Source organism: Ursus maritimus, unplaced genomic scaffold (assembly GCF_017311325.1).
Source record: "Ursus maritimus isolate PB19 unplaced genomic scaffold, ASM1731132v1 scaffold_11, whole genome shotgun sequence".
Taxonomy (NCBI): domain Eukaryota; kingdom Metazoa; phylum Chordata; class Mammalia; order Carnivora; family Ursidae; genus Ursus; species Ursus maritimus.
In genome coordinates, this window is record NW_024423453.1 from 40,272,013 (window position 1) to 40,296,314 (window position 24,302).

A 24,302-nucleotide genomic window follows, 5' to 3' on the forward strand; every position below is an offset into this window, starting at 1 on the left:
AAGGCAGCAGATGACCCCTGTTCATCAAGAGGTGTTGTGTTTTGCTTTTAGGAAGACAAAGAATTGTATATGAGTTCTTAAAATAGTCCCTATCAAAATGTTTAAAATTTGAAGGCTTTAAGTACCAAATCCTCGGCACTTCGAAAAACTTGACTCTTGAGCGTTTTCTCTTCCCTGAAAGACTCTCATTCTACTGCATAGGAAATTCACACCATGTAGACAGTACTAGTTTGTTTTATAAAAAAAGGTCAGTTACTTTATAAGTGGTAAACTCCTATAGCACTTTATAAATAACACTTTATGTATGTTATTCAGCTATACAAATTTGACTTGCAACTTTCCAGAAACCTATCTAAATACTTTGTGTCTGTCCCTCTTATTTGCCACTTATGATGTTATTATTTCATTTATTAGATTCTATATATAAACCCACCTTCCTGGACAGAAAATGTGTTCTTATGTTTCTAGCTCCTTGTACATAGCAGGTCCAATAAATATTTATTGGATGACTACTAATGAAACAGTTATACTGGGCTTTCTAATTAATCCTTTACCAACCATGTAGATACTTTCCATTATCTCTTTCCCCCTTTGTGGTTACACACTAAAATCTTTATGGTATTTGAACTGCATTTGATGATACGAGTTGTCAGAACACTTGAATTGCTCTTTTATGTCTTTGCTTTTCCCTTACTGGATTAAAGGGCGGAAGCAGCATGAGGTGTTGTGGAATGTGAATAGGTTATAGGCCTACGTGTGGCTCTGAAGCGGGTTCCCGCGGTTGGCGTGTCCTTGCCTTGATGGGGTCACTGCGGTGAGGCCAGGGGCCTTTGGGGAAGCACGTATCACCGCATCGAGGGGACGCTCACCTGTGCTCACTCTGTCGTTGGTCGCAGGTGACTGTGGAGGAGGTCATGACCACAACCGCGTATCTGGACCTTTTCCTGCGCAGTATCTCGGAGCCAGCCCTTCTTGAGATCTTCCTCCGTTTTATCCTCTTGCACCAGCACGAGAATGTCCACATCCTAGATACTCTCACGAGCCGAATCAACACCCCATTTCGGGTAAGGAGAGCCCCAGAGAAAGGGACTTTATAACTCAGAACAAATTTCAGGAGAGTTTGCTTTGGCAATAAAGGAAGAATATTCTTTTTTCTATTTCCCCCTTTTTTCTCATAGCTGTTATTATTATGATACCATTCTGAATTCCATTGACCAGGTTTTAAGTCCATCCTGCCTAGAAGACAGACTAGCACTTTCTCACCGGTGCAAAAAATGACTTAAGTGGTCTGATGGATTGATAAAAAGCTTACTCCCAAAAGGGCACCATGATTTTATAACATGCCTTTGGATATCTTGCCTGTTTGGCTGTTTATCTTTCCTTTTTGGAAATTAGAGATTGAAATAATTCTGGTATTTGACTGAACTTCTTAGAAAAGTATATTGTCATACCCTCAGCACTACTGGAAATGGAACCAAGGAGAATGTTTGCCCCAAAGCCAAGAGGCAAGCCAAAAGGAGCTGAGGCGTGGGGCTGAGAACTCTAGAGGGGGAGCTGGCCAGGGTATACTCAATTTTCTGTTAGCCCTGCCTTGTAAATAACCAATGTCATATTTGAAAATAACTTGGGAAAGCAGGTGCCACGCAGGGGATCGTGTGTGTGTTTGTGTGTGTGTGTGTGTGTGTGTGTGTGTGTGTGTGTGTGGGAGAGTTGTAGGGGCGCGTTTATGTGGATCTTTAAAAGTTGGAAATAAGAGCTTAGGCATTTTGTAGGAGGGTGATTCTGCGTAATGGCATAATTCTAGGTAGGCATAGGCTTTCTAATCAAATCCTGTAGGAGAACTAAAAGCCTTAACACACATTCTCTCTGGCGGCAGCATGTTTTTATCAAAGCTGCTAAAAAGGAGGCCATTTTATTTTGTAATTCTGATTTATTTTCCATCTGTGGGGAGCAGAGCTATCCTTCCAATATCTGAAATAGAATGTGTGTTTATTGCTTCCCAGCTCTGTGTGGTGTCCCTGGCATTATTTAGAACCCTCATCGGTTTACATTGTGAAGATGTGATGTTACAACTAGTTCTAAGGTGAGTTGCCATCTTTTGTTCTCTGTAAAAGAAAACTCCATCTATACGAACGCTGTTGTATTTTTCTTGGGGTAATGTAAGCTAAATTGGGACCATGCTTCTAAGGAAGAAAATTATCAAGGATATCAGTCTAATTTCTGTATTATTTCCCAACGTTAATTTTTGTTTTACTATTAAGAGTTTTTAGGGGGCTAAATACATTATATTATAAAATATGCTCCTGAAATAATAGGCTGTTCAGAACTTTACAGAATCTGAAAGTTCCTCTGGTCTGTGGCTGAATGTCCTTCTCCTGAAGTACATTTTTAGGGGCATGTGGTTTTGGAAACAACGTTCCCAAATATGAGATGCTCTTGATATATAATTTCTACGACTCTTGCTCTCCTAATGGCACACCTGCAGCATGCACTCTCTGACCTCTGAGTATGTTTCAATTAAATTCAGTAAATATTTAATGAGTACTTCCTGGGTACAGTTCAGAAGAGAGTAGGGCATGGGGTGGACAGATTGGAAAGGACTTATAAACAAGGCAGAAAAGGTGTGACCTCCAGAAGTACAGGTGAGAAAGCTTTCGGCAAGTGGCTGGTATTTGAGGACAGGTGTCAGGAATCAAGATGGCACTTAGGATGACACTAATTTGGTCATTAGGCAGGGGGTCTCGGGAACACTGAATCCTGCCTTGGCCCAGCTCTGCTTCTCCTTTTGGGGTCCCTGCTTTTGTAAAGGAAGAGAGGGAGAGTTGGCTGGGGTGCGTGCCTCCTACGTCCCCCTCTGGTGCTGTGGCAGCAAAAAGGAAAAAGCCAACCAGGCTTTTGTGTTACTTTTTTTTTTTGCCTGACACACCCTCCCCCTTCCTCCTCCCTTAATGGACCTTCGGACCCTTCCTTTGACCCCTCCTTGGGAATAAGGACAGAAGAAGTCTAGGGCAGAGGAAAAGGGAGGAGGCTTAGACTGCCCCTGGTCACCATTGGGGTTTTGACACAGTGTGAGCAGAATTACCGAGGAGATGGCATTCCAAGTGAATGTGACAGCATTTCCGGCATGCTAGCTGTGGAAAAGTAGGGGGATGGCGAGGTGATGGTGGGAACAGGAGCACAGGCCTCACCCAGGGACACGTCAGAAATGCAGATTCTTGGCCTTCTCCCAGATGTGCCTACTCGAACTCTGGGGGTGGGTGGGGCCCAGCGAGCTGTGGTTTAACAAACTCTCCAGGGGATTCTGCTGCCTAGCTAATTTTGAGAACTACTGGTTTAAGGAAGGGTGCAGTGCAGCTAGGACATCTGCAAATGGAGTGATTAAAAAAAGCCAGGCTGGGAGAGGTGGTGGCATCGTGGCAGAGGCCTGACAGACTCGCCATTGTATGGGAGAGCATCACCTATTCACTTCCTTAGAGTAAAAAGCTTTGGGGCTTCCTAGGGGTTGAGATGAGGTCGTCAGTAACTGATCTTCAGGCACTGGCAAAGACCAAATCTAATCACGAAGACAGAGCCTCGGTAGTCTGGCTAGGACGTTTGAGATAGAACATGCCATCCTGAAAGCATTGCTTTAGCCTCCCGTCAAGTCTCTGCTGACATGACGGATGCATTAGCAAGGCCTGAACGTAATCCGTCATAGACACTTGTTAAAGCCTTTTTTTATTGCCAAAAACCAGACTTTGCCTCCACCAAGGGTGAAACCTGATTTATATTTAAATGTTAAATTCTTAACTGCTGCTGCTTCGGTGGCATTAAGCACAGCCGGCTTTGGCAGTGTCCCTGGAAGCCCGCAGAGCTTCTCCCCTCTGAGCCGCCCTGCCAGATGGAGCCCGGCTGCTGGCCGCTCGGGGCCTTCCACATGGGGACCCAGCACGCCTCCCCGCTCGTCTGCTCACAAAGCGGTGCTCCGGGATCACGTTAGCTTCCTTGGAGGCCTGGGCGTGTAGCCTGCGAAGGGGAAGGACTCAGCTCCTGGTTGCGACATGTCCATGTCTGGGTCGGGGCTAGTCTTTTCCAGGGCGGGTAGGGACGAGTTCTGCATGGGCTCGTGGAAGACCTGCTCGTAGGCTCTCTGAGCCCGAGCGTCTTCCTTGCTTCTTTACTGACGATGATGGGATCATGTAATGATGATCGTGACCCTTGATTTAATACTTTATTTAATTCCGCCTCGCTGCCCAGGGGAGTCCACGAGAGGAGCGAATGAGGGGACGCACTTGGGAGTCAGGCCTGTGGCGGCCTCGTTCCTGGTCTCTGTCCCCTGAACGGCGGGCTCTTTCCCCATCACATTTTAAATTATTTTAATTGTTGTAACATACACATAACAGAGAATTTACTACCGTCACCGTACCGTTCAGTGGTATTAAATACAGTCACATGGTGGTGCGGCTGTTGCTACCATCCATCTCCCTCTCCCGGCTGCCTCGCAACACGAACATCCTATACCCGTCTACACTCGCTCGCCTGGTCTCCCTCCTCCTGCCCCTGGAGGCTGCTCTTCCACCTTCTGTCTCTGTGCATTTGCCCACTCGAGGGACCTCATCTACGCGGAGTCCTGCCCTTTGGGTGCCTGAGTCATTTCACTTCGCATAGCATCTTCCTGTTGTTACCTGTGTCAGAATTTCCGTGCTTCTTAAGGCTGAATAATACTCCATTGTTTATGCCACATTTTGTTCATTTATCTGTCGATGGACCTTTTGGGTTGTTTCCACTTTCTGGCTATTGTGAACAATGCTGCTTTGAACCTCTCTTCAGCACCTTGCTCTCAGTTCTTGAGGGTGAGTTACCCAGAAGTGGGATTGCTGGATCATATGGTGATTCTGCTTTAAATTCTTTCTGTTTTCCATAATAGCGGCACCATTTCACATGCCCGCCTGCAGTGCGCCAGGGCTCCAGTTCCTCCATGTCCTTGCCAACACTTGTTATTTTCTGCCCAAGAAATGGTGTTTTAATAATCAAGCCAAAATGACAGGCAGATTTGAAGAACCAACTAGAGCTCTTAGAAATAAAAACTAATTATTACAACGAAGAGTCAAGGGTTTGGGTAAATAGTGTGTAAGACACAAATTAAGAGGGAATTAATGAATGAGGAGCTAGAGTTGAAGAAGTTACTAAATTTACAGCAGAAAGAGATAAAGACATTAAAAATATGAGGACAAGGCTATGAGGAAGGCAGTTAATCTGATAAAATGTAACGTATCCCATTAGAGCGAGAGTGAACTGCTGGCTCGACTTGACCTATTCTGGTTTTCGAATTTCTATCTCCTAATAAGGTGTTTGGGAGACTCAGTTGTGGTGGTGTCTGTGAAAAATGTTTTGAAACACTGTAAAGTACGACACAAATTTAAGGGAGGGGAATTTCCTGGAAAATACATTTTAAGCTAATGAAAACGTTGTCTTTTCTGATTTAGAATCTGTACAAGAAGGAAGGACAGTGAAAAATCCTTATTCTTCTAGTCATTTAAACTTTATCGGAAGGGACAGAAAAAACCGGATTTTTAATCTGTCCGTTCTGTTGTTGCCACTGTGGTGGTTCGAATGTGCGTGATAGACGTGTAGATCCGAGAGGCAGCAGAGCAGTCAAGATTCTGTGACTCCATTTAATGACGTTATTTGTTAGGTGATAAATAGTAACCGTACGTCAATTTTTGTTGCAATCCAAATAGTCTTAAATATTGATATTTCAGAGTGATAATCCGTTTGTAACTGATATGTTTCTTTCAGTTAGCATAATAACAGGAAATGTAAGTTGAAATGAGATACCCAAAAGAGAGGCTGTTTTAGTGAGCAAAAGCCAAGGAGAAGCTGTCCGCCTCCGTGGTTGGGACGTACAGTAGGCCAAAGGCAGGCCGGAGATGCTGATAAGCTGGGAAGTGACAGATCACGCCATGTTCCTGGCACTTGCCAGTTTAGGCAAAACAACAACAACAACAACAAAAACCCAACAAACAAACAAAAAAAACAAAAACTTTTTAAAAAATATTTTGTTTATTTGACACAGAGAGAGAGAGAAAGAGAGAAAGAGCACAAACAGAGGGAGTGGCAGGCAGCAGGGAGCCCGATGTGGGTCTTGATCAGACCTGGGATCATGACCTGAGCCAAAGGCAGACGTTTGACTGAGCCACCCAGGCACCCACCAAAAAATTTTTTTTAAGATTTTATTTATTCATTTTGAGAGAGAGAGAGCGCGTGCGCAAGCACACACGCACGTGCACACGCACACACACGGGGGAAGGGGCAGAAGGAGAGAAAGAATCTCAGGCAAACTCCATGCTGAGAGGTGAGCCGGACATAGGGTTCGATCTCACAACCATGAGATCCTGACCTCCCAAGTGCTGGTCCATTGTCAGGTTTTTGAATAGCATTGTCTGTTGTGTTCCGGTAGAGGATGTTTTGCTCCAAGAGAAACTGCGTGTGCATTTCAGGAACATTTCCATCTAGCATGGGAGTTAGATGTCTGGAGGAGAGTGGGGGGCAAAAAAAAGAAAAAAAAAGGCAAGCCAGCCTAGGGTAAGATGAATAGGAGAAATATGGCCAAAATGTCTTTGAAAAAACATCTTTTGAAATGTACTGACGTTGCCGTGTAGCTTTCGGCCTATCAGGGCATTACCTAGGTCCTCGCCATGTCACAGAAGCACCTTCTGCGTCATTGTACTTACTTCACTGCTTTGTTTCGCTTGCGTTGCCCGTCCGTGTAGCAAGCAGTAGGCAATGTATGTGCTTCGTTATTGATCGCCTATTGCAGAAGCGATGGTGATACTTGCTTCAGTGAGTGACATCCAGGACAACAGACAGCAGGCCTGGGGTTGCTGAGGGTTGGTTGGGGAGGCGATGCAAAAAGGGAGGACAATATGGGCAGTATCATTTTTTCCTGCTGTGTTGTAGGACAGCTTTGAGTAATTTGGATCTCTAAAATTAGATATTTATTTCTGATTATTTTTACCGCTTGCGGAATTTAAACAAAACCCCCAAACAAAGTGAGTAGAAATGAATACATGGCTTGATGACAAACACCTATATTAAATTCCTGAGTGAATTTTCTGCTGTTGACAACCACTTCAATTTGATATTTGACATGAGGGCAGCTTCTGACATTCAGTCTGTTCCTAATCTTTCCCTGTAAACGTTGGGAAGACAGAAGGTCAATGCATGGTTTTGCCACTCTTCCCTCTGGGATAATCCTTCGTTACTGAGGCACACTAGAAGTCTGCTTTGAATATAAGGTGGAGTGGGGATCATCCATTTGAACTGACTGTCCATTTTCAATTTGATAGAACCTCTCCTTCAGCCTATGGAGGAATCTCCGTTTATTTGATTTACTCAGAAGAAAATTCTTAGTTTCTCCTGAAAACATGTGTTTGCAAAGTTGCAAATTCCCAATAACTCTTTATTCTAATATAATTTCAAGCTACCCACTGGTGATATTTGATAAATAGCTTTATTAGGTTTGATCCAGTGTTCCATTTTTAAAAAATACTTCAAAGAGTAGAAATCTATGTATATCAACTTAAATCATGAACTATGCTTGGTTGGAGCTGTGAGTAGTCATTGAGTTCCTGCAGTATGTGAAAACATTGAAGCAGTTTATTTCTTAAATAATTAACGATCAAAATAAGACAATAAACCCCGTGTCATCTGAGTTTCCCTGGGCCTCACCAGCCTGTGAGAACAGAACAGTTCATATCAGCGAGCGCATGGTATGTTTCCTCTGACCCTCGCCCCTCATGGAAGACCTTGGTCTTAGGGAGGGGTCTTAACATGTGGTCCCCCACCGTCGTTGCCACAGCGGCGTCTGGCATGGCCTCCTCATGCGCCGAGACCCCTGTGTTTGGTGCGTCTCACTCTATCCCAGCCGGGCCCCCTCCTGAGGCTACACTGCCCACCCTTATGGCTTCAGGGCCGGAGCCGAGCTGTGAGCGGGCAGGCGGGAGAGAGCCTCTCTCCTCTGTGTCCTTCTCTGTCACCAGAGCGTCTCTGCTCACAGAGGTCCTTGTGAGAAGAGCTCCTTCCTCTTCTACCCACAGCTTCTGTTTCTTCTCCATTGGCATTCAGATAGAAGACACCAAAACCGGGCCAAGAATTAGCACAGCCCCCTCTCTCATACTGCCCTCCCCTGTCTTTCCTTTCTGTTTTTATGACCTTTGATTTCCATGCCCTCCAGCTTATGAAAATAGATGCCACCCCCTCAGACAGGCGGGGTCTGTCTGCATCTTGGCCATAGCAAGATGAGGCTTCAGGTGTGTGGGGGTCGTGTGCCCGCGGGTGCGGGGGAGAGGAGGCTGGGACCCCCTGGCCGAGTACTGGAAGGATGGCTTGACTTTTTTTGAGAATGGAAGGGGTGAGGGACAAGGTTGTCATTTCATCCCTTGAGAGTTATTAAGACCTTTAGTGTAAAGCGCCATGAAACGAATTCAGTCTTTTTTCTCCCCTGACTCAGGCTCTAGCAGCCGGGCAGCCGTTAATGTATATGAGGGTTTTCCTCATTTGGATCAATAGGAGATGTGGGAGAGTTGTTTTCAGGCCTCGAGACATAGCCTGAAAGGTGTACTTTTATGTCTTTCACTGAATCCTTCATCATAGCTTGTTTTCATCAGTACTGCCTCTTTCTCAAGAGCTAAGAACAGAAACAAACACATTCTGGTCGATTGAAGATTGCGGTTTTCACAGAAGGGCTCCGGGTCTTTGGGAATTGGCTCCTGCACACATGGGACGCTTGGTGACGCTTGGCTCTGGTATGACGCCTCCAACCTGTTTGTTCCATCTTTGTTTAAAGAAACAGGATAGTCTTTCTCCCTGTTCAGAAAGTAAGCCATTTGAGCAAACTTTATTCTGCCAGTGAAGCCCACTGATGTGCTCTGAGCGTCAGAAATGATTGCCCAGATTTTCTCGTCTCTAGGTTCATAGTGATAATAAGATATTTTTGATCACCAACTAAACGTGTTTTGTGTGAAATGGGGCCCAGTGCTCCTTGGTGAGCCCTTGGCCACTGTGATATTGTGATTTATCATAAGAAATACATATTTGGTCTACGTCCTGTGTGTGGCACAGAGCTCCTAAAACCCTCGGAATTTCCTAAGTGATGAGAGGAACAAAGATGTGTTTGTTATGTTAATGAGGCAACTCTAGGACCCAAACCTAAGGATGGAGGCTGATTGCTGGGATACCCAACCCTGTGATTAGAGGGTTTGAATTCAGTCCCACTCCCCTGACCTCCAGGGGAGGTGAGAGGGGCTGGAGGTTGTACCAGTTGCCAGTGGTCAGTGATTTAATCAATCGTGTCTCTGTATTGAAGCCTCGTAAAAATTGAAAAGGATTGGTTTCAGAACCTTCTGGGTTGTTGAACACATGGCGATGTGGGGATAAAGGCACTATTGGAGAAAGCATGGAAGCTCTGAGCCCTTTCCCCACACCCTTCCCTGTGCATCTCCTCCCTCTGACTCTTCCTGAGTTCTAGCCTTCTCTAATAAACCAGGGATCCGGGAAATAAAATGTTTCTCTGAGTTCCCTGAGCCACTGCTGCATGTTAATTGATATCCAGGGAGGTTGTTGGAACCTCCAGTTTATAGCGGGTTGGTCAGAAGCACAGGTGATAACTCGGCTTGTGATTGTCATCTGAAGTGTGTGTGTGTGGGGGGGGGGCAGTCTGTAGGACTGAACCCTTACCCTGTGGGATCGGATGCTATCCCCAGGTAGATAAGGTCAGAGCTGAGTAGAATTGAAGGACGCCCTGTCGGTGTCTGGAGCATTGCTTGCTTGTCGGTGTGGGGAGACCCTTCCCTCTCTCCCTAACCCCCACGTTGGAACTGGTGATCAGAACACCTTTAGCCACCGTATGTTCTCATGGCCAACCATGAGAACATGAGGGGAGGTTTGCACCGTGGAGCAGGTCTTTGCCTTTGCATGCAGCGCAGTCATTCGGGACCCACGACGGGCCACCGCTTCTCGTTTTATGAAACAAAACTAGTAAACGAGGTCCTTGCGGTGGTAGCACGTTCTCGTGGGGAGGCAGCCGCCGAAGTCACCGTGACTCTAGGTGACAGTGCGCTAGTAGAGGCCGGTGAGTGTAGCGGAGGGAGGCAGCAGCTCCATCTTGGAGCAGGAAGCCCAGCGGCCTTCCCGGACAGGGGGACGCTGAAGCCGGATGTCATGGGCCGACGGGGCACTCGTGAGGCAGGGAGAGGGAAACACAGTCCGGGCGAAGCTTACCTTGGGCGCAGGCGTGGAGGCAGAGGGATGGCGGACCCCTTCAGAGAGGAGGCGGTTCGTGGAGGTTACAGCGCGAAGGACCTGACCTGCTCTGCAGAGGGGTGGTTCTGCCAGAAGAAAGAAGCCCTTGACGGGTCTGAAGCTAGGGAGTGAACCCTGGGGGCTGGTCGGAGGGATGGGTGGGGAGGGGGAGAACACGAGTCCAGCCCGGGCCGGGACTAGTCTGACGGGAGTGGGCGTCGCAGAGACCGAACGCAGCCGTGTTGTCCCTTCCAGGTACCTGATCCCTTGCAACCACATGATGCTGAGCCAGAGGTGGGCCGTGAAGGAGAGAGACTGCTACTCTGTTTCTGCGGCCAAGCTGCTCGCCCTGACCCCCGTCTGCTGCTCCAGCGGGATCACCCTGACGCTCGGCAGCCAGGAGAGGGATTATATTCTCTGGTCAAAGTGTACGCACGCGAGCTCAGGTAAAAGGAACCGGCTGGTCAGTGATCTTGAAACGAAAGGACGCTGGATGCCATTCCCCCTCGGGATACGTGTCTCTTTGGGTAGACAGGGAATAATGTCGTGTGTCCCGTTTCTTTTATGAATGCCTGGGTGGTGGTCTTCTTCCGCTCCGTCCGGAGTTATGGACACTTTGTAATCAGAGTGCATTGCAATGCCCAGTGGTCACCTGGCCAGTGTTCCCAGACCTTTATTTTCACTAGGCTTCCTTGTGGCATCCTCAGAGTACAGATACGGAAACCTGTACCAGAATGTCTTTTTAAACACAATTGGGGTGGGGGTGTGGAGATGGTTATGGCTAAGACGGGGTTAGCCTTTATTTTAATTTCCCAAAATGACTCATTTGTGGATGCTTGCCTGCCAATAGTATATCATTGTAAGACTTGAAATTTGTGACATGGCAACAGTATCTGACTCATTTGATTGACCGACTGAGGGTTGGTTTTTTTTTTTTAAATATTCTGTTTTTTTAAAAATAGGAGTTATAGTACTTGTGCTGTTTGCCAGCTACAGTTGGTCTTATACAAGTAAAATTTCAGTGGCCACCTGTATCAGCCTTGGCCCTCTGCAGGCAGCTGAAACAAGGGGCGTTAGATCATGCTTGGGGATCAGAAGGCTGTTTGAGCTCAGGGAGGTTCTGCCTGACCCATGACCACTAGTAAAGAGTCCAGCCCTGAGACTGACCCTGGTGTTTCCCGTCTGTATTCTGATATCCCCCAAACAGTATCATCCTGTCTACCCAGGGACCATCCTGTTAGATAAAGTATATTTTGTCTAAGAGCTGGGCTCCCTGACAAAGAAAATATCAGGGTGTTTGGTGTAAGTGTAATTGTTAGAAATTAAGGTTATCGTATTGCTTCTTTAAATAAAGATACAGTGTATCATGGAAATGAATAACTTTTACGTGCAGGAAAACAAGTTGTATTTTAAAGGTATTTTCCTATTAGGTAAACTAGTATGGGTATCTTCTATTTTCCTACCAATAGTCATTTTTTAGAACCTATTGAAAATTGGTGCCTTTTTTATTTACTAAGAAAGTTGTCTGAAGAATGATTCCGGGGCTGACCTTTCTGCAGAATTCAAACTTTAAGTTAAGCAAACGATTGCCGAGTACACAGAACTTTTGCCACATTCTTTCCTGGTATCACATTTAATCCTCTGAAGAAAGTACTGTTCCGTTTTATAGATGAAGAAACACACGCAGAGGAAGTGACTTGTCCAGGGTACACAGCTGATAGGCCCTCGGATCCCACATTCCACGTTCTTTCCCCTCTTCTGCTCTGAGGTGGCCTTCCAGTGGGTGGGTGTCCTAGTGGATGGATGGCTGCACAGGTGGGCGGGTAGACAAGGAATGTCATGTCCAGGTCTGGCCTGGCCTGGTAGAGATTCAGATAATGAAGAGGCAAAGATGCTTGCAAGGGTGTGGCGTCAGATGTAGTAAGCACAGAGGTTGACCTCAGACAGCATGTCCTCAGGCTGCGGCTCTGCCACTGACTAGTCGGGTGACTTTTGTCTCTGAGCCTCAATGTCTTTCTCTGTAAATGGAGAAAATGCTGTTGCCATAGAGGGCTGTTAGGAGGAGTAGTTTTTTTTTTTTTTTTTTTTTAAGATTTTATTTATTTATTTGACAGAGATAGAGACAGCCAGCAAGAGAGGGAACACAAGCAGGGGGAATGGGAGAGGAAAACGCAGGCTCCCAGCGGAGGAGCCTGATGTGGGGCTCAATCCCAGAACGCTGGGATCACGCCCTGAGCCGAAGGCAGACGCTTAACCGCTGTGCCACCCAGGCGCCCCAGGAGGAGTAGTTTTGATAGCTCCTGGGTAGGAAGGAGCGTTACCAATTTACCTAACAATAGATGCCGTAGAAGAAATGGTGGAGTGTAGGTTTCCTCTGTCTGTGCTTCCATACTTCTATGAGGGTAGGGGCTCTCTTCTTAGCATTCCTTCCTTTTCTTTTTTTTTTTTTTTAAAGAGTATTTATTTATTTATTTAGAGCGTGAGTGTGGGGGAGGGGCAGAGAGAGAGAGAGAGAGAGAGAGAGAATCTCAAGCAGATGCGAACCTCGATCCCAGGACCCTGAGATCATGATGTGAGCTGAAATCAAGAGTTGGATGCTTAACTGATGGAGCCACCCGGGCTCACCCCCTTAGCGTTCCTTCTTAAAATCGAATCAGTTTTTATTATTCAGAAATCCTCTGGTCAGAAATTATTAGAACTAGAGTAGCTGGTGAGACGGCATCTTAGCCCCCGAGTGAGTTCCGTCCGTGTCCGCTACCTGTGTCCCCTCCTGTCTCGTCAGGGGGGGAGAGGGGCTCGTTCTGACTCACGTGTGCCTCCCGTGGCAGGCAGCGCGGAGCAGCCGCTGGCCGAGGCCTTCCCCCCGTCGGCCTGCATCGTGGAGTACGGCAAGGCGCTGGACATCAGTTACCTGCAGTACCTGTGGGAGGCCCACACCAACATCCTCCGCTGCATGAGGGACTGCCGGGTCTGGTCCGCCCTGTATGACGGGGACTCCCCCGACCCCGAGACGTTTTTCCAGAGTCTCGCAGAGGACGGTGCTCTCGCCTCCACCTCCCCCGTGTTCCGGCTCCCGCAGCACCTCCCCAGGAAGACGGGCCCCGCGCTGGCTCCGAGAAAGGAGAAGAGCCAGACGGAGCTGGAGTGGGACGACAGCTACGACACGGGCATCTCCTCGGGGGCAGATGTGGGCTCCCCCGGGCCTTACGATGATCTGGAGAGCTCAGGCCCGCCGGCCCCCGTTGATCCCCCCAGACACATCCAGGAGATGAAGAAGAACGCCATCCTGCTCTTCAAAGGGCCCTACATCGAGGAGTCTGACTTTCAGGACGACGTGGTGGTGTACAGGCTGTGCGCCGAGAAGGACACCGAGGACGCCGGGAACTGCCAGGAGGGAAGCGCGAGGCCCTCCAGCCCAGCCCAGACTGAGGTTCAGGGTCCCCCCCTGAGCAACGGCCCCCTGCCCAGCCCTCAGTCAGAAACAGACTCAGAGGAGGAGCCGAATAGAGACAATTCAGACCCGTTTCAAAATGTATCCAAGGACCCAAAACAAGAAGGTGAGCCTGATGTAGCCCCAGAGTCAAGCTCCGAGTCAGCGTCTCCCGTCTCCGAGGCCAGACACAATTCCGACCCGACGGCCGTTACTCCGGGGGGTGACGATTTCATTGCCCAGTATGACCAGATCATTAAAGAACTGGATTCCGGCACCGAGGGCTTGATAGAACAGACTTTCCCCTCACCCGCTCTCTTGCATCTCCCGAATGAGCAAGAGGGGAAGGAAGAGGAGAGTGAAGGAGAAAAGGAGGAAGCGGAGGAGGGGAAGAAGGCACTGGAAGAGGAGGAGGACGACTTCGATTCCTTTATAGCAGAAGCCCCCACTGCTGATACCGTGCCATCCCCGTTCGGGGCGAGAGATGAGACTGCCTTTGCCAGTCACCACCCTGTGAGGACTCAGAGCACCCCATTCACAGGTGATGATCTTGAATTGCTTTCTGATTTCTGCTTTGTGAAAGTACGCGTATTACGACCAGAAAATGAGGTAGGGGGTGGGAAGGAGCGTTACCAATTTACCTAACAAAGGGCTCAGAGTATTTCTGTGAAGAGCAGAGAGGGGTGGTTTCATTTTCATTTTTTTTTAATATTGTTGTTCTAGCGATCTTTTGTTTCCCCCCAGCCAGAGGATACATTGCACAGCTGAGTAACTGCTTCCCTTGATCCGTGTGTGATAAAGTAATAGGACCGATGAAACCACACAAAAAATCCAGTCTCATTATTTAATAGCCTCATTTCATTTAATTACTTTTTCTCCATAGCATGTGTTTTCAGGGGAATTGAAAAAGTTATGGTTGCCCCCCCTAGAATGTACGCTCCATGAAGGCCCGGGTGTTGGATTGTTCTCTTGCTTCCCCAGCACCTGAACGGTGAACAGAGCACACAGTAGGTGCTCAGAATACCCGCTGAATAAATGTAGCTGCGTGCACACGTCAGAGACCACTGAGTTAGTTACGCCTCCGCTTGGGAGCTCATTTCAGATCATCACAAAACCTTTAGCGAAAAATAAGCAGACCAGACCCGCACAAACTGTCACTCTGCCGGAGCATGGGTGTGTCCACTGATACACCCCTAACTACAGGAGCAATCGTATGAGAGCGAGGGTGTAGGATAGGGTGTGGGGTAAGTGGATCGAGTTGAGGAATTAGGATAGAAAACATCGTTAAATATTAGCCAGGAAAATCTGAATCTGCCAGTCGTGGTGCAGAGGGAGCTGGGGGAGAGTGTTCATCAGACTCAAGGAAGGCTGGGGCGGGCGCCCTGAGCAGCGTGCAGGCAGCGAGGAGAGGTCCCGTTAGGAGCCGACATCGCAGCGGGACAGACAGGGACCTTGGAGTCAGGCCTGGGGGGGATCCTGGCTCTAGCACTTGCAGCTGTGAGCTCCTAAACCCTCCGATTGCTCCTGTGAGGATGGAATGCGGTACTGGGCGCGAGGTGTGTGTGTGTGTGTGACTGTTGCCATTACTACAGGCCGACCCTGGCCGCCTGGGCCGAGCCTTGCCCTTCTCCGCAGCCTGTGCCGAGGCTTGCCCTTCTCCGGCAGCCTGAGCCGAGGCTTGCGCTTCTCCGGCAGCCTGAGCCGAGGCTTGCCCTTCTCCGGCAGCGTGAGCCGAGGCTTGCGCTTCTCTGGCAGCCTGAGCCGAGGCTTGCCCTTCTCCGGCAGTGTGAGCCGAGGCTTGCCCTTCTCCGGCAGCCTGAGCTGAGGCTTGCCCTTCTCCCGCGGCAGGGAGCAGCTTGGTGAGTCTAGACCAGGCTCCACCCAGTTGGGTCACCCGAAATGGAAGAAATCGCATTATCTTTTGGTCCCAGCCAGTAGGCTTAATGTGATTTCAAGTAGCTCTCCCACCCTCCTCCAGGATTTATTCATCTATTTACTGATGCCTGACAATTTATTTAAAGAGGGAGAAAGCTTTTAATTCCACAATTAAAAGGCTTGAGGTTCTAGTTGAGGTAACATTTCAGTGTGAATGGGTTTTAATTAAAATTCAATCAGTCAGTCAATCATAAGTAAGAAGGATTAGATAACCTCAATTTTCCCAGGTGATAGGGGGAAGGGAGGGGAGGGGAGGGAGCAGGAGGGCCCTGGCTGCCTGAAGGAGGGCAGAGAGCTCAGTGGAAGCACCAGTCACCCAGCACACCCCTCCGTTTTGCCAGGGGCCTGCCCCCTTGACTCTGACCCAGCTGGACGTCCCAGCTTCACAGCTCGCTCTCCTGGAAGTGAGGGCCGCCCAGGGCTGATGAGGGTTGTTCTTGAGAATGCCAGCTTTCTTAGAAAGGCGCCTGGTCCCTGGGAAATACCTAGATTGAGGAAACAAAGTCTAGCTTAGGGCAAGAAGTAAAAGCTAATACAACACCTTATTAAATAGTGTCCATATTTTGCATAGGTTACACATGAGAACCAACACAATGTGATGTGACTTTTTTGATACATAGAGGTAATTTTAACTAAAACTTTGCTTTTTTTCCTCCTTTGAAATTTGTACACAGCTTCAGGAAAACCTCTCTCTTCTTAACTTCGTAGTTTCCAGACTTCTGAGTGTGTTCTGTAGCACTTGGCTTAACTTCCGTCTCTCCGTGGAATCCTGATTTCCACCGAAATGAATTTGCTTCTCAGCAAAACCACAGCATTCCATTTCATTTATCTAATTAACTTTACTTGTGCTTCGAGTAACATTTGATTGCTCTCCTAATACTTGGCAGGTTGTAGGCCAGATACTAAAGACAGAAAAACGAAGGAATTCCCAGACTTTCAGAGGAGACGTCAAAGAATTGTACTCACTTAGAAATGCATTATTAGTGATTGTCTGTCGTGCCCTACGGGAGCCCAGTAGGGGGAGTGGGAAAGACTTCCCGGAGGAGGGGCACAAACAGGGGACAGGAGCTGCCAGGTAAAGATGGCCCAGAAGGATCGTCCCGGGCAGAGGGGACAGCGGGCAGAAGACGAAGGAGCCTGGCCGTGCATGCGTGCGTGTGACAGAGTGCGGGTCCGTGAGGCAGTGAGGTGTTTGAGATGGGAAGCCAGAAAGCTCTGGAAGCGAGGTGGGGGCGGGGTGGGGGGTCTTTGGGCTAAGCTGAGGAGCAGCGACTGTGTGCTGCGGGCACTGAAGAACTGGGAGTGTTGCAGTTGGCAAGTGCTGTGACTGAGTCTGTGTGTGCAAGGCCAGCCTGGAGTTGTGTGCAGAGCGCACCGCAGGGGGAGAGGGTGCGGCCAGGAGAGCAGGTGGGAGACGTCTATCATGGGATCGGAATTCAAAATGCACTCATGCTTTGTTTCTGGGAACACGTCACAGGCTGTATTCACACCTGTGTGCCAAGATGTATAAACAGATGTGTTCACCGCAGTGTTGTTTACAATAGAAAAAGATCGGAAACAACCCAAATGTCCACTAGTAGGAGACTGTTTTACTAATGTCGTACCCAAAGCAACTAAATAGCTTGTGGCCTTGAGATGAAGGAGACAGCTCTCTCTGTGCAGACAGGGGACAGTCTCTAGGATAGAGTGGGAAGTGGCAAAGCAAGGGGCAGAACAGTGTGGGGAGAATGTTGTCCTTTGGTAAAAAACAAAAACACAAAACGACAAAAACCAAAAACCAACCAGGACACACACACACACACACACATACACACACACACACACACACGGGTGGGGAGTCTGCCTGTCCTAGAGGAGAAGAAGGAGAAATACGCTGTCCAGCCCCGAACACACCTGTGGCTTTCTGAATTGTAGCTGAGTTTTTTCTGATTTTCAGCTGCTTATGAGTTTCCCCTAGCAACTGTTGTTGCTAAGCAGTTTTTCAAGTGCTAGACATCAACTAAGAATAAAAGAGGAATCTGAGAGGGTTTCATGTATGTTTCTCATTGCCCATGTTACAAAGTTGTAATTAATGTCATTAGTGGATTATGACAGTCGTGGCCTTGGCCTAATGCTCTGTCATGCAAGGGAGATGGCGATGCCACTCACTCTCCACCCTGGGCTGGTTGGTTGTCCCTGCCTGTGGTAGCGACGGTAGCTGGTCTGGCCTGGCTCTGCGTGCTCAGCAGCTCTCACGTGCGCGGGATGGCCCCATCGGCCAAGTACAGAGTCGGGCCATGGGAGGGCAGTCATGGGCTCACGTCAAGGACATGTGTTTACGGGAGAGTCTACCCACCTAAAGTAACTTCGTTCACCTGTCTTTGCTCCCTCTGGAGAGAAACAGATGCTGAGCCAGGGACTGCAGGGGAGTGGGGGTGGGCGTAGTGGGGTGGGGGGTGGGATGAGATAGGAAAGACTGGGCCGAGTCGAGGCAGTTGAGGGTGGCAGCCTTCTCCCTGCACGTCCGCCTGGCAAGCTCGAATTGTGTTGTGACGCCTTAAGAGTTACCAGTGACATTTCTGGGGTTTTTGCTGACGCCTCATTAAGTTGCTTTCAAAGTGGGATCCTAATCCAGTTTCTGAATGTGTTTGACAAACTCTCCCAGTTTTGTGTTCTGTGAGCAAGGCCTCTGCGAAGCCTCTCTATTCGAGGAGGTCACTGAGTGCCTGTGTTGTGCGACGTGACTGAGGAGCTCTGTCCCCATCCCAGAGTGGGGAAGTTGAGGCTAATGTGAACACACAAGGGGCTGGTGCCTTTGTTGTTGGAGGTCCCTATAGAAGCATCCTCGGTAATGCCAGCAGTGGGAGTCTTGCCATCGTCCATCACTTGCTTGCACGGGTATAAGGTTTAGGACTGGTGTTGCCTTTTCTCGTGGATGGCTTCCGTTTTCTTGTAAAGGGTTTTACTCTCTCGCCACCAGCGCTTCTGAATGAAGCATCTTGTGGTGAAGTAGGTTTTTGTTAAGCTTGTATTAATGTTGGTGACATCTTCATAAGGCAGGTTTATTCATCAAGGGTGATGTGCTTTTGTTAGAAACATGCCATGGTTTCTAGGCATCATCCATAGCTCCACTGGGGGAAATACAGAATTCTCATTCATTTTGCTAATGGATGACTTTTATGGTAAACATGGAAAACATCTTCAAGTGATTTGATTAATGCCAGAGTATTTTTTTTTTATTTTTTACTGTCTTTAGTGAATTTCAACATAAAGCATATTAATTTTCTAGTGATCCAAATTAGTCAAAGCTGCTTTTTGCCTGATTATTTATGAACGGCTTTTGTGGTCCTGTAGATTTTCTTTCTTGAGGAACCTATGACGCATCAAATTATACTTCCCGAAAGTGAGTCAAGTTACAGCCCAGACCTCATTCACCCCTGGTTTTTCTCTTCCTCGGTTCTTCCAGCCTGTGATATCTGACGAGTCAGAATCTTTCTCCTGGTGCTCACTGGTGACTGACAGTCCCTGTTTACAGTGTTGCTGTTTGGTAACATAGTTTATATGTGTCTGGTGTTGGTCACTAACACAAAGGTTTTTTTTGTTACTAAAACCTGTGCTGGTCTGTGATGTGTACACGAGGCACCCCAGTATGCCCGGTAGGCAGCTTGGTGAGGTGAGGGATACCATGGTTTTTGAGCTTTGGCAGTCCCAGGAAATGCAGCAGCAGCGTGGAGAAGTAGATCTTAATTTCTAAAATGAAATTATTGATGCTCTGACCTTTTTCAAGGGCTGTGATAATTTCCAGAGTATCAGAACTCCTCACGGAATCAAAATACCAGCTCCCACGCATGTATTTCTGCTTTCTTTGGTGGGCGGTGGTTTGTTTTGTGTTCTGGCTGGGTCAGGAGAAGGCGTGGCGCTCTTCGCCGTGGCTGTATTTGATCTGCACCTGGCAGGCCTGTGGTTTGGGAGCTGTGGCTCCAGGGGCTCCTTAGCTGTCAAGACGGGATGTGCCCGGTGCTGAGGCAGCCCTGAAGCCGCGTGCTCTTCCTGCAGGCCCATTCATCAGCGTGGTCCTGTCGAAGCTGGAGAACATGCTGGAGAACTCTCTACATGTGAATTTGCTGCTGATTGGGATCATCACTCAACTGGCCAGCTACCCCCAGCCACTCCTGCGCTCCTTTCTGCTCAACACGAACATGGTCTTCCAGCCGAGCGTCCGCTCTCTCTACCAGGTGCGTCGGCCGGGCCCACAGCCGGACCTGTTGACGCTACGGGTACTCCTGAGCAGGGCTGCTTCTCTCTTTCCCTTTGTCGTTGGGTTGTTTCTCTCATTTTCCCTCTGTTCTAATTCACTTGCTCTCCTTCCCCGTCCTGTTATGCTTGTTGTGTAGATTATTCTAGACCAATTGCAAAGCTTCATTTAGTTTGGTGTTTCGAGGGTGCCCTACCGAGCACACAGGCCGTTGAAAACAAGCAAGTGCCTCATATCCTAAAGTTCCCGCGGCGAGGCGTGCACCTGACAGACGTATCGGTAACCGAGGCTGGAGTCCGCTGTGGAGCACTGACATCAGGAAGTGTTGTTTGTGACAGGTCCTCGCTTCGGTGAAAAACAAAATCGAGCAGTTTGCTTCTGTGGAGAGAGACTTCCCGGGGCTCCTCATCCAAGCGCAGCAGTACCTGCTCTTCCGAGTGGACATGTCCGACCTGACGCCCGAGTCGCTAACCAAAGGTAAGCCAGGGTCTCCGCTGTGTCTCTTCTCCAGCCGTTCCTCCATTTCCCCAGCCTCCTTCCTGATTGCGGTTCCCAGATGCCGTGCCGGCTCCTGGGCCTTCAGAGCATCTGAACACGCTTGCGTGTTTACCCGACGGGACGAGCCTCCTCTGAGTGTTCTCACACCCACGGAAAGGTCCCCCCGTGCGCCCCCGGCCCGTTCCCAGCGGGAGGGGCTGGTAGGGCGCTCGTTTGCCTACCTGGCGGCGGTTCGGGGGAGGAGCGCTGCGTGCTGTTGCTCGGCTAGAATAAATCCCTTGGCGCATATGGGCCAGCAAGAGGCGTTATGGGCACACTCTGAACCGTAGTTTGGCCACTGCTACCCTGGGGAGGGCATCTCTTCTCTTTATTATGTTTTCAGAGACTCTCAGGCCCAAAATAAATGTGCTTGAGGGCTCTAGAAGGTAAACTATTCATTTGGACCGGGGGAAGTGAAGTTCGCGCTCAGCTTGACATTTCCGAGAGCGCCTTGTCGTCAGCTCTGGGGGTGCCAGGCTGGGGGAGGGCGGTGGTCGGTGCCGAGCAGGAGAGCCCGGATCGGTCCTGCAGGCTGGCCAGGCCTGGGGAGCACCTCCGCTTTGCCTCGTTTAAGCTCAGGCTGGATGAATTTGATGCCTCGTTGTCTTCCGAGCCATGATTTAGGCCGAGGTAAGTGCAAACTAGACCCGCCCCGTATTGTGCTGGCTTTTGCTTGTCCCTACACGGACAAGTCAGCCTTGTGGCAGGTGAACAGTGGCGAGCGGGGGGAGTGGGGGAGGCTCTGGGTCCCAGGCTAAAGGCATGTGATCAGAAACAAGATTGAGAGTGAGACACAGAAATGTAACTCGGGGCAAGTTTTAAACGTCTAAGGGAAGCTGAAAAGATGGCAGAACTCTGATGGCCTGACCTTGTCCCTGTGTAGCTGTTTGATCTTGGTCACTGGGCCTCACTGGGCCCTCCTGTTCCTTGACTTTTAAATGAAGGATTTGTTTTCCATCTCAAGTCCTTTCTGGCTGTGAAGAGCCTTCAGGGCATTGCAAGGCAGATTTTGAAAGAAAGGTGGGCCTGTGCCACTGGGAGATGAGGGGCAGGCTTTAAGATTCCACCCTTTCATGCAGGGGAGGGGCCCCCACATCTCTGTGGGAAACTGGGCTGTGGGCCCCACATGGCCTCTCCTAGCTCACGGACGGTTGGCCTGTTACCTGTGTTCCTCCTGAACCCGGAGCTTGTCACTGACCCTGGGAGAGTTAGCTTTCGTGCATAACAAACCAGTGCAGCCACTCAGTGGCTTTCAAGGATGCCATTTATGGGTGCTCATGAGTCTGTGCACATGGCGATCTGGGCGTTCTGATCGGGGGCAGGCTTGGCGGGTTTGGGCTGGGCTTGAATGTGTGTTGCCATCGGTGGGCGGCTGGATGTCTGGGATGGCCTCACTCACCTGGGTGGGAGCCGGCTGGGGTGGTGGGGATGGTGGGGGGAGGTCTGTATTTCTCATCATCCAGGAGGTTAGCCCTGGCTCGGCAACATCATGGCTGTAGGGTTGCAAGAGCAGGAGCAGGGGTGTATAAAATCTTTTGAGGCTAATTTGCTATATTCTTTTGGCCAAAGCAGATCATTGGGCCAGCCCAGGTTCAAGAACGGAGCAAACCATCTACCTCTCGGTGGGAAGAACTGTAAGACTTATGGCCATTTTTGCAATCTGTAGACAGAAGGTGCCTTGAGTCTCCTTACATGACACTTCACGCTTAGTGTTCATCTGTATTTTTCAATTCGTGAAGTGCTTCCCCAGACAATTTTATTTTCCAACAGCACTGTTTGCTATTTGAAGGTACTGTTGGCTTCATTTTCGTATAAGGCAGCTGAAATTAGAGGCTTGGCGTAGTCAGCTGGGGTCACAAAGCTCGGGTGCCTGAGAGTGGCATGCCCAGCGTGCCTGGCGTGCGGGGTGGACGGTGCAGACGCTGACCGGCTTCCCAGGCTTTCCTTACCCACACGTTCTAGGCAAGGGGGGTGGGGATCACTCACACCTGGTGCTCTGTCCTGGCTTCCGACTGTCTCATGGCAGTGGCTGCCAGGTATGTGCCCAGGGGAACTTGAACTCGTTCCCACCACATATGGTTATCAAATTAGTCAGCCAGGGTTGATGCTTTCAAAGGGCTGTGACATTCAGAGGGCTTTGACTTGTGAGAAGCTTCCCTTAGGGGAGAAGACTTTCCTTTTTTTTTTTTTTTTTTTAAGATTTTATTTATTTATTTGACAGAGCACACAAGCAGGGGGAACAGCAGGCAGAGGCAGAGGGAAAGCGGGCTCCCCACTGAGCAGGCAGAGCCAGGGCCTGATCCCAGGACTCTGGGATCATGACCTGAGCTGAAGGCTTTCCTTTAACGGAGTTGTTCAGACTAACCTTCCAGCTTCTTTCAGATTCCCAAAGTGACCCCCTTCTCTCAACTTCAAAAATCTCTAAGCTCACAGAATGAGGGACGTTTCTGTTCCCTTGCACAAGGCTGACTACCGAAGCATCGAGTGTGATGTGACTGCCTATGAATGAGTTGAATCTGGGCGCGTGATTGAGAGTCCTGGTCATGGGCCAGCTATTGGGGTTCACAGCGTTGGGTGCTGTGGACCAGGGGTGCGTGCTGAACAGATTTCTTGCCTGATATTGACATCTTGCTAGTATTCGTCTTGAGAACCCTCTGTTGCAGCTTTTCAGACCCAGGGCGACATTTTAGAAAACCACTCCCGTTGTGACATTTATTCATTCATTCCCTGCCTTTTTCTTCCGGTGCTCGTGTGTGCTTGTTGAGCCCTTTTGTGATGGGTGGAACCCGGGCGCCTGCAGCCAGAGCTGCTCTGTCCCCCGGGCCCTGCGTTCCCTTGGGCTCCTGGCGGCCCTGGTGAAAATGAGCCTCCTCACTAATGCTTCAAACCCAAGTACAGGTCTGTGTGCGCCCTGCTCCCCAGGCCGATTTCCTGTGCCGGCTGTCACAGTGTCGTCCTTGAGACTGCTAATCTCTGGGCTCAGCCTCTTCCCCTCAAATACCTTCCAAACCACAGAGGTTGTATTTACTTGTATTTAGTTATTTTCAGAGTCCTTTCAGATCTCTGGTTCTGGGAGGGAGGTCAGGTCGGTGGTATTTCCATTTTACGGGAGAGGAAATGGAGACATTGTATGATCGGCAAGTTCCCAGGCAGGAACCATAACTCGGGTCTCCTTGAGAGCCTGGTGGCACTTTGTGACACACGGAGAGGCCACTCCCATGCTGATTACACAGCCCTCTGTAAGGGTCTCCCTGTGCACGCTCCTGCCTTCAGTAGTGAAGACAGTTTTGATTCTTGGATTCGAGTGGGTAAATGAACCTTAGTGATGACACTTTTTTAAAGTGGTGACACTTTTTTTTGAATTCATGATCAAGCTAGATAAATGAGGCACAAAAACCCTTTTTGGGGGAAAGGGAGGAGTGACTGTGAAAGAGGAAGATAGAGATGAGGCATATGAACCAGCTCCAGGGAGATGAGGTGCAGGGAAGACCTGATGTTGGCCAGTTCCTTCCCTCCTTCACTCGGCGAATGTTCATTAGCTTCTACCATGACTAAGGAAGTGTGCTGGGGGCCATGAAGGACACATCGCCTACGGGCTCAGCCCTCAGAAATCCCAGAGTCTGGGAGAGGACTGCAAACATGGGAACACAGGCTAAAGGCAATGCAGGCCTTAGTTGGTTAATAACATGGGGCGGGAGGCGAACGCAGGGAATGGCATGTGGGGCAGGAAACAGGAAGTCTCTGTGAAGTCAGTGGCCGCTGAATTGCTGACCGTGTGATGGATGGTCCATTGAGGCCCCTGTGTACTTTACACCTCTTGACTCATTGTGTTTTTTTACCTGTCCTTTGTTCGTTTATTGAGGCACGATTAACAAACAGTGTTAT

The 24,302-nt window shown here is 49.1% G+C and overlaps 1 protein-coding gene across 1 annotated transcript in view; it reads left to right on the plus strand.

Annotated features, from left to right (window-relative positions):
- Window positions 1-24,302, plus strand: part of FHIP1A (FHF complex subunit HOOK interacting protein 1A) — a 168,807-nt gene that overhangs the window by 140,647 nt on the left and 3,858 nt on the right. The window contains exons 6-11 of the mRNA XM_040626358.1: window positions 897-1,064; window positions 2,004-2,083; window positions 10,537-10,727; window positions 13,110-14,252; window positions 19,682-19,860; window positions 20,219-20,357. Coding sequence (XP_040482292.1) covers window positions 897-1,064; window positions 2,004-2,083; window positions 10,537-10,727; window positions 13,110-14,252; window positions 19,682-19,860; window positions 20,219-20,357 — 1,900 coding nt within the window. The remainder of the gene's footprint in view (window positions 1-896; window positions 1,065-2,003; window positions 2,084-10,536; window positions 10,728-13,109; window positions 14,253-19,681; window positions 19,861-20,218; window positions 20,358-24,302) is intronic.